This window comes from Carassius carassius, chromosome 39 (genome assembly GCF_963082965.1).
Source record: "Carassius carassius chromosome 39, fCarCar2.1, whole genome shotgun sequence".
Lineage (NCBI taxonomy): Eukaryota > Metazoa > Chordata > Actinopteri > Cypriniformes > Cyprinidae > Carassius > Carassius carassius.
The window spans coordinates 12,905,366-12,914,363 of record NC_081793.1 but is presented as its reverse complement, the minus strand read 5'-3'; the positions used below and the strand labels follow the sequence as shown (position 1 = coordinate 12,914,363).

Genomic DNA, 8,998 nt, shown 5'->3' with positions numbered 1-8,998 from the left:
TTCCTTGCATATTGAAAGTCATATATTCCTGCAATTGTGTAGCCTTTAATGGGTAAAAATACTTGATACTGATTTATATTAATTTTATGAAGGTTCTAAAATGAAAGTCGCAGACATCCATATGATCCAGTATGCAGCAACGTCACGAGTGAACGCCAGTCCCAGGCATTTGTAAGTGGGCGGTGCATAACGCGTCACCCGAATTTAACTAATCAACGGAGGTTTCTGGGTAGCAGAGCGGCCAATCAGAAGAGACGTATTCACTTTTCAAAACCTGCCCGCCATCTTGCAGGCAATACGCGTTGGGCAGATAAACGTTTGTTTACTGAATATAAATATTACGAATATTTTTTTGTCTGGATATAGTGTTTTTGATTTCCGTAACCCATCTTAATATAAAGGTAAGAAATATCTCTTAATAGTTCGATGAGACGGATAACAAATACACTAACTGTGCCCTATAAAATGTCATTGTGAACCACTTGTGTAAGACGTCAGTTAAAGCGTCTGGTTTGGTATAGTAACCATAATCTGATAGTTTTGCTTTGTTGATTTAGGTAAGATTAAATTTGAATGTAACGTTAATTATAAAAAAGTAATATAAATCGCACACATCACTTTATTAAGGATTCGGGTAGGACTGTACTTTTTACAAGCGATATCAACAAAATGTCAACTTAAGTCAGACATTCTGTAAGAAATCAATATGTCTGTTTGTTTCTTAGATACATTTTAGATACATGTGGTTGTATTTGTTTGTTTAACTAAAACCAACACATTCTGTGGCTGAACACAAAAAGTTACAGTGACATTATCCATGTTCTTACGAGGTCAGCAAAAAATTAATCTATTAAGTTTGACTTTTAACGTTAGTTTGATTGGAAACACAGCCTTTGATGTAAAAAACCATATAAAGATATGAAAGTTTTTAATCTCCGTTGTAAAAGCTGATAACCCTGATTATAGATAAGCTGACCTAACTAAGCAAAATATATAAACTTATACCGTTTTATTATAAAATTTTCTTTAAAAACAGACCTAAGCCTATTTATAGATAAGCTGTAAACTGCTTAATAATTAGGTTCTTCTTGTTGTAAAAAATATTTTAGGATGGATTCTCGCTTTGCTCACCTGTACAAGCGGGACAGCAGTGTGTCTATGATCCGGCTGAAGATGTCCAGACGCAGGTCTCAATCTCAGAAGGAGAACCGAGAAAAGATCCAGAACCTGCGCAGACACCTGGACCAGCTGCCAGAGATTGAGCTCTCAATGGATTTGTCCAGCCTTATGGCCACCCAAGACAAAGCACCAAAAACAAAGACAAATAATGGTTAATATCATAGTTATTTTTGTATTGTTTTGTTTTGGCATGGCCTTTTTAAGTAGCTGCAACTGTACTTAGCAGATGTAAATGCTGCTGCTGCTGAGGAGAGAAAGAAGATGCTCGCTCGTTACAAAGAAAACAAGATGTTGCAGAAGGAGAAGGAAAAGCGGGAGAAAGAGAAGAAAGGCGTGTTTAAGGTCAGCCTGTATAAGCCACAGCCGCTCGGGTATCTGCCTTCAAACACTGCTGCACCAAGCAGAGGCAAGGTGAGGAATGGGAAATAACAGTTAGATGGATCAGTCTCTGACTTTAATGAAGAGTCCCTAATTTTCCATCTCATTACCCATCATGACAGATCACAGAAACTATCCAGTCCACACGAGTGACCCGCTCAATGATGCAGAACCAAAAGGTATCATTAAAAGCTGAAGTGTCTAATTTCTACACCACTGCCGTCACTAAAATAAACGAGAGAAGTAATGTCTGTTTTCAAACATGTTTCCCTGAACATACCCCCATCTGCCATTGGTCAACAAGCAACTTCACAACATTGCACAACAATGGCACACATCAGCTTATCTTTATGTTCTGTATATTGCCTTTCTTAAGTTGGGATCAGTTTAATAACATTTAAAAAATAAAAGAAATCAATTACTTTTATTCAGCACAGACTTTGCAATGTTACCAAAGTTCTTTTGAGCTTTCCATTCATCAAAGAATCTTGGAAAAAAGTATCACCATTTCCACAAAAATATAACAACTGTAGCATAACTTTTCAAATTTGATAATAAGAAATGTTCCTTGAACACCAGATCAACTTCAAGAATGAACTCTAACACTGAAGACTGAGTAATTCATTCAAATATAAAAAACGCTTACCAATCCCAAACTTTACAACAGTAATATGTATTGTTTTGCCCTTATGAAAATAAATCTGTATATAATGAATGTAAATATGTGCTATAATATTGTTTTTGTATTGTTTTAAATCATGTAATCTTTGTTGTTTATGTACCTCTGTTGTTATGTTACAGCCAGCAGTAGACAGACATACTGTTCCAAAGAAAGGTATGTTCTGCTTGTTTAACTTGTCAGGTTTTCATATTACCAAATGCAGATCATACACATCAACAAACTGTGGTGCCTTCATGCTGTTGTTGAACATTCTGTGTTTGTCCAGTTGACAAAGTATTGACCATCAGAGCTCCAGCCAAGACTAACTTGAAAGCTGTGACTACCATCAAAACCAGAGCAGCTGCAGGTAAATCTACTTAACTATAGGGAGATGTAGTTACCATGTGTTCAATACTATTCTAAAGTTTGAGCTCGGTAAGATTGAAAAAATAATGTTTTTGAAAGAAGTCTTATGCTCATCCAAGCTGTATTTAAACAGAAATGCAGGAAAAATTATAATATAGTTAAATATAATTATATTTTAAAATAACTGTTTGTGATATTTTATTCTGTGTTGGCAGTGCTGAATTTTCAGAAGCTATTACTCTAGTATTCTTTGTCACATGATCCTTTAGAAATCATTCGAATTTGCTGATTTTGTGCTCAAGAATAATTTCTTAAGATGTGTTCGATTTGAAGCGGATATCATATTATATGATATCAAAGTACTGCGAGAACGATTCTAAAGCATACGGAGCCGTCTGGTCTCATGGCACTTTGATGTCATCGGTCTGTGTAACACCGTTTCAAGTTGAACACCTTTTCTTTTTATTAATGTTTAAAACGGGTGTGCTTTTTTTTTATTTTTACTGTGATGCATAACATGATTCTATGAATTGGAAGATTTTTTTGTAACATTTATAAGTCTTTATTTTATTTTATTTTTTTTAACACTTGGTAAACAAAAGTGTTACATTCTTAAAAAACCAACCAGAAAACATACCCCTAACTTTTGAACAGTAGTGTACTCTTGAATTTAAACCCCATAGGGAGTAATATTTGGTGTAACTTCTTTTACAGTTGAACCATCTGTAAGAGCTCCAACCACACGATCAGCTGCTAAAACATCAGCAGCCGTGGCTAAACCAGTTACCGGTGAGTTTTATTGTAACATTTGAAACATTGGGCTTTTCAGACAGCTTAACTTTTATTGTGCTGGACTTTGAGTTACATGCATGAAAGCCACATTCTGTTTGTGATTTAGATTCAAGCGCTGCAAAAACGAGATCAACTGTTAAATATCCTGTAGCGCCCCCTTCAGGCAGAGGGAAAGCCTTACAAGGTAAGGATACAGTTATTTTCTTGCATATTTTCTGATATTTTACATAATATTGTTTTATATTACCATAGTGTTGCTCAGAAGGCAGGTGTATTGCATCATTCTAACATTACTGGATATTTAAAATGTCATTAATCAGTAGATCTCATTATCTTTCTCAGGCAACACAAAGGCAATTATTGAAAATAAGGTAAGGTGATCTGTTATATGACGTTTGCTTTAAAATTCAGAAAATTGCAGCTTATATTTATGCTTGGATATTTTTAGCCTGCTGAGAAAAAGAACACTGCAGTAGATTCTCTGAGACCTGAGGAAGAGGAAACCAAAGCTGCTGCCCCCTCATTTGCCCCTCAGGGTTTTGTGTTCCAGCCTCCTGTTGGTCTAAGGTCCTTCGAGCCTGCACCCCTCTCTCCTCGTTCAGCTAGCGCCTTCCTCTCACCGAGGTACCTTTTAGAATTTATTCTAACAATTAAGTAAGTGATAGTTCTATATATTTTTAAAGGGATCATGAAATCGAAATCCCCTTGATCTTTTAACATATAAGGCCATAGTACCATAAAAACATCTGTAAGTTTTAGAACTCAAAACCTTCTCATTAGCCTAAAAACAGCTTCTATTGAAGCCAATCTGCCAAGACAACAGGTCATGGAATTGATTTATTTTTCTCTTTCATAGTTTTCTTTCTGATGCCAGCGTGGAGCCCACCTTCCCCTCTCCCCCAAAACCTGTTCTCCCTGCTACTTCCCTCTCCTCCCCTCCACCAGATCATCCTGCCATCCCTCCCTCAGTGTCTTCTCCCCCTCCTGCCCCCTCCTCCCCTCAGCCGTCCATCTCTACAGCACCATCACCTCCCTTGCCCCCCTTGGAGCCTCAGCATGATGTTGCTTATTTCAGGTGAGGCAGATCTCTACAGTCATGTGTCCTTGCTGAATAAAATAGTTAATTTCTTTTTAATCTTTTGAACAGTAGTGTATGTTTCATTGTATATGTTGTTTCTATAGAGCGGTGATGGCCAGCGAGACGGAGCGCTTGACTGGACTCTCTGAGCTGTGGGAGTCAAGATTTGATGATACTTCTGTCCCGGAGGAGAGTAAGTCTTTAGTTTTGACCATTATTAATTCAGATCTAACATGGTATTTTAAAAGTTTTCCAGAAAGGCAGATTTTTTTAAAGTGAGAATGACACTGTCACAGCTACTCAGAGTATTTGATGTTTAATATACAGTTATTTGGACTAAGTATATTTCTCCCTCTTTCTGCAGTGCGAGACCACATGCGTACGGCTGTGGGCCAGGCCAGATTGTTGATGAAAGAGCGCTTTGGCCAGTTCAACGGACTGGTGGATGACTGCGACTTGGGCCGTGGAGAGAAAATAACAACCTGTACTGACTTGCAGGGCTTCTGGGACATGGTGTACTATCAGGTGGGTTGATTTTACCTTTCAAAAATGGTCTATTTCCTAGCCTTGTTTCATGTTGTCTGTCAATTTTTGTTTTTATAAGGTGGAAGATGTTTACAAGAAGTTTAATGCCTTGAAAGAGGCTGAAGCAAGGGAGTGGAAAGAGGAAGTCAGGCCTGTCGCCAGAAAAAAAGTGGCCAAAGTAAACAACATTATCAGCACCATCCTTTAATAATGTTGTATTTTAAGGGGGTGAAGTGTGTAATTCTCAAATCCTGTTCTTTTGTCCTAAAGAAGCCTCCTGTCGTAGGAGGGAAGGCTGGAGTAGGGGCCAGTGCCGCAGCTAAGAGTCGGTTGGCTGCTGTAAAGGCCGCCATGAAAGCCAAGCAGGCCGAACAAAAAGCCACTGAGTCTTCAGACAACATCCAGGACGACTCGAGCTCTGTCCCTTCAGCCGCTGCTGCCGCACTGCCTGCACAGACCGTGGTGTTTAATGGAGGCTTTTTCCAGGTGGAAAGTCCAGTCAAGCCATCAGGTAAGCTTGGAACGCATGGCCCCTGTGAGTTTCAGAGTGAAGCACGGCAGTGTGTTCTTTTACATGTGACCAGCTGATCATCCGGTGTTTTAAGTGTCTGGGAGCAGCTCGAACTCCACTTCTACACGCACGTAAAAAGAAGTTGCTGTATAATGGTATTGCAATAATATTTAGATTTGAATTGTTGTCCAGGCCTACCAGAGTTATAGTGTGTGTGTGTGTGTGTATGTATATAATTTTGACTAAATTATTTATTTGGTATATAATATTTATAATTAAAATATTGAAGTTATGCTTAAAATATTTCAAAAATTTTAAGCATGACTTAATTTGTTTTAGTGAGCATTATTGTTATTATTATAACTGCTTTTTTAACCTCATTCAGTATTCTTTGTTTTAATATGGATTGTTTTCAGGTGCTCTTAGAAGGTCGTGTCGAATCACTGCGGTGTCTTCACCCTGTGTTTCTAAGTTCAGCACTCCAGGCAGGCAGTGCAGATCTACTGCAGTTTCTCATGCCTCCCCTCTTCCTTGTGTGTCTGCCACACCTCCTCGAAACCACCAGCCTGATGTATTGCCTGTTTCCACTCCGCTACGTTCTGCTGAGCCCCTCCCACAGTCACCCAGAGCTCCTCAGATCAGTCCTGACCACAAGCAAACCACACATGTTTCGGCAGACACCGAGTCCTGCTCCAACAGCCAATTACATTTTGATTTAAGCTCCACCTGTATTCAACCAGATATCATTAATGGACCAGAAAACAGTCCAATAGCCCAGTCACACGACTCACCAAGCCAGTCTGAGCTTCCTTTTGATTCCTCAGAACCTCAGCATGAGGAGTGCATTCCAGTGTCTATGCTCAGTCCTTCTTCCCATGAGGAATCACAAGAGAACATCTCTTGTGAAGTCTCTGAAGTAAGTTTGCATGTCCAACCTGGAGCAGATGCTGGTCTAGATGCTCAGTGCTCATCTGACACCTGTTCAGAACCAGTGGAAGCAGAAACCAGTGTCTGTGCACCTGCTTCCTCTACCCTGATGCCCTCCACACCACCCAAAGATCTCACTGTTTCTACAGCTTTCTGTAATGAGGTCATCATTACAGCCAATAATAGGTACCCCTACACATTGTTTGTATGTTAAGGCTGGAATACACTACACGATTTACTGTCTTTAGAAGTTGATGCTAGTTGCCGAAAGTCAGAGCCAATCTGCAAATTTGAATTGAAAGATTTCATAGAAATTTGCGTAGTGTATTTTATTTTTAATGTTTTGCTTCAGACTATAATTCCATCCAGTCAGTGGATATAAAAAAATGTTTGATATTTTAAGACGATTTTAGAACATGCATTGTTTTCATTTGTCATGCATCTTCTAGCAACAGGCACATGTTTATGTGCGAGCGTGTTGTGAACGGAGCAACTTTAAAATCTGGTAGTGCATCATCCTCAGTCGTTTAGTTTCTGATGGTCAGTTTTTCTTCTGTGACTGTTACAAAGTCACTAATAAGCTGCCCAGTGTTTTAAAATCTGTTTTGAAAAGTCACGTAGTGTATTACAGACTAGCTGTAGCATGAATTGATCTATATTTAGTCATTTATAATCTTATATACGGTTTCCTCTGTCCATACAGATCTCCAACCAGTACAGATGTTGAAATGACTGGAAATGAAGATGCTGAGGTAATTATCAACAAAATCCAACTATAGATGCACAATATTGTTACCAAATGGGTTATTAGTAGACATTAGTTTTTTAATTTTTCTTCTGTTGATATTGGGTATTTGATTGTTTATGCTCATTTCCTTTATTTTTACATTGATAACATTTGCCAGCATCAAACAGTCCTTTAAACTTCATTTTTAAAACCCGTAATAATTTAAAACACTGTTTAATCTTTAGCTAATATTTAACTTTAGTAAAAAAAATATATATATAATGCACTGTATATTTATGTTGTGATGCCTAATAGCTCTGGCTGTGGATAGCGTGAGAGCCACTAAAGCTTAACCTTTTTTGTGCAGCCCTAAATCTTACTGTGTTTTAAAGTATATTTACTTGTTACTTTCACATGATCATTTGAGGATTATGTTCTAATGTATTTTTCCCAGGGTGCTTCTGGTTTGGACATTGAGCGTTACCTGCAGCCAACAGTGAGATACAGCATGTCTCCTGCACAGAGTCCTGCAGCAGAGAGATTCTGTCTGGAAGCGGTGGATGCTGAGATGGAGAGTCCGGAGCGCCCGCTTGATGTCTTGGTAACACCTACAGGTAGTTTATGTCCCAGACATCACATCACAATGTTATTAATGCTCACATGTAGTTTGTTGGGGGCACGTGGGCACTCACACTTCTCTTTCTTGCACTCCTGTCTCAGCTCTTCCCGGAATGGTGTTCTCACCCCAGACCAGTCAGGTGGAGTTCGATCTTTCCTTTATGAATTGTCATTTCCTCTTTGTCTTTCAACAGGGTTCCTCACATTTTTCCAGTCATGGAAATTCACACACAAAGAGCAATTTTGATCCAGTACAATATTTTACAGCTGTTAATTTAATAATATTAATTTTATCAATTTAAATAATTTAATTAAAAATGAGATTCTATTAATTTCCTCAATCTGTTTTTCCAGGCCTAGAAACCACAATTTTTAAATTGTCAGATGTTTCTAGGTTTTCTATGACTTATTTAATTCTACAACTTATTAAATTTCACAATTTTAACACTTGTTCTCTGGTGTTTCAGATGTCGGGCAATCTGCTGCTGTTCACCCCAGAACGGAAGGAGAGAGTGAGACAGTCAGTGTGTGGACGTGACCTGATCACATTCACACCTCCCACGTACAAATAAAAGCACATCCACTCACCATTTGGATGTGGATCTTTATCATTTTGGTTTGTGCTTGAATTAGACACCTTTTGATGTATTTGTTGTTGTTTTGGTATAATTAGTCTCCTTTTATACTAAATTTGTTTGCTACTTTTTGTACTTCATAATGAGCAATTCATTTAGATACAGCAATAATATTTCTATGCAGTTTTGACCTCTGAAAATATATATTTTTAAGGCTTTTAATATGTACAAAATTGTTGTGAAAGCCAATTAAATCATAAGAAAACACAATTTACTTCTATTCTGTGAATTTACTTATTTTTCTTTAACTGGCAATTGACTGTTTTGAAACAACAAATGTGTTGGAGGTTCAAACCTCTGTAGCCATGTTCCTCTTGTTTTTCCTCAGCCTCCAGCTGTTCTATAGATCTGAAATAAGTCATTTTGTTATAATAAAAAATGCGCTTCAAAAGGCCAGTCCACACTACACAGATCAGCGATAACAGCGAACTGTGTACAGTATGTCACGTCAAATTATTGTAAAAATGACAAATGTTCATGAATCAGTGGTAGAGAAATAAATAAATAAATAAAAGAAATAAATAAATAATTAAGTCATTTGAGGCCCCTTTGGACGTTTGCTGAGGCCTTCCACTGAGAAATTGACAAGACTTTCCATCAT

General features: G+C 37.9%; 1 protein-coding gene across 2 annotated transcripts; it reads left to right on the top strand.

Annotated features, from left to right (window-relative positions):
* Positions 1 to 243: 243 nt before the first annotated feature.
* Positions 244 to 8,607, top strand: LOC132121393 (disks large-associated protein 5-like). 2 transcript variants are annotated; one of them, XM_059530732.1, is made up of 20 exons: positions 244 to 401; positions 1,110 to 1,330; positions 1,406 to 1,590; positions 1,680 to 1,736; positions 2,359 to 2,392; positions 2,505 to 2,585; positions 3,299 to 3,373; positions 3,483 to 3,560; positions 3,719 to 3,747; positions 3,825 to 4,000; positions 4,233 to 4,451; positions 4,559 to 4,647; positions 4,819 to 4,979; positions 5,059 to 5,157; positions 5,250 to 5,490; positions 5,907 to 6,603; positions 7,121 to 7,169; positions 7,599 to 7,758; positions 7,865 to 7,902; positions 8,230 to 8,607. In XM_059530732.1, the coding sequence occupies exons 2-20, from the start codon at positions 1,111 to 1,113 to the stop codon at positions 8,332 to 8,334; spliced, it is 2,793 nt and encodes a 930-aa protein (XP_059386715.1). In that variant the 5' UTR covers positions 244 to 401; position 1,110; the 3' UTR covers positions 8,335 to 8,607. The 2 variants fall into 2 exon arrangements, with proteins under 2 accessions (XP_059386715.1, XP_059386717.1); XM_059530734.1 differs by lacking the exon at positions 7,865 to 7,902.
* The last annotated feature ends 391 nt before the right edge of the window (positions 8,608 to 8,998 follow it).

Excerpts from the sequence above, each read along its gene's own strand:
- LOC132121393 (XM_059530732.1), top strand. The coding sequence starts at position 1,111 with ATGGATTCTCGCTTTGCTCACCTGTACAAGCGGGACAGCAGTGTGTCT. Across the intron at positions 4,648-4,818 it reads TACTTCTGTCCCGGAGGAGA|TGCGAGACCACATGCGTACG; the intron begins GTAAGTCTTTAG and ends CTCTTTCTGCAG. Across the intron at positions 7,759-7,864 it reads TGTCTTGGTAACACCTACAG|CTCTTCCCGGAATGGTGTTC; the intron begins GTAGTTTATGTC and ends CTCCTGTCTCAG.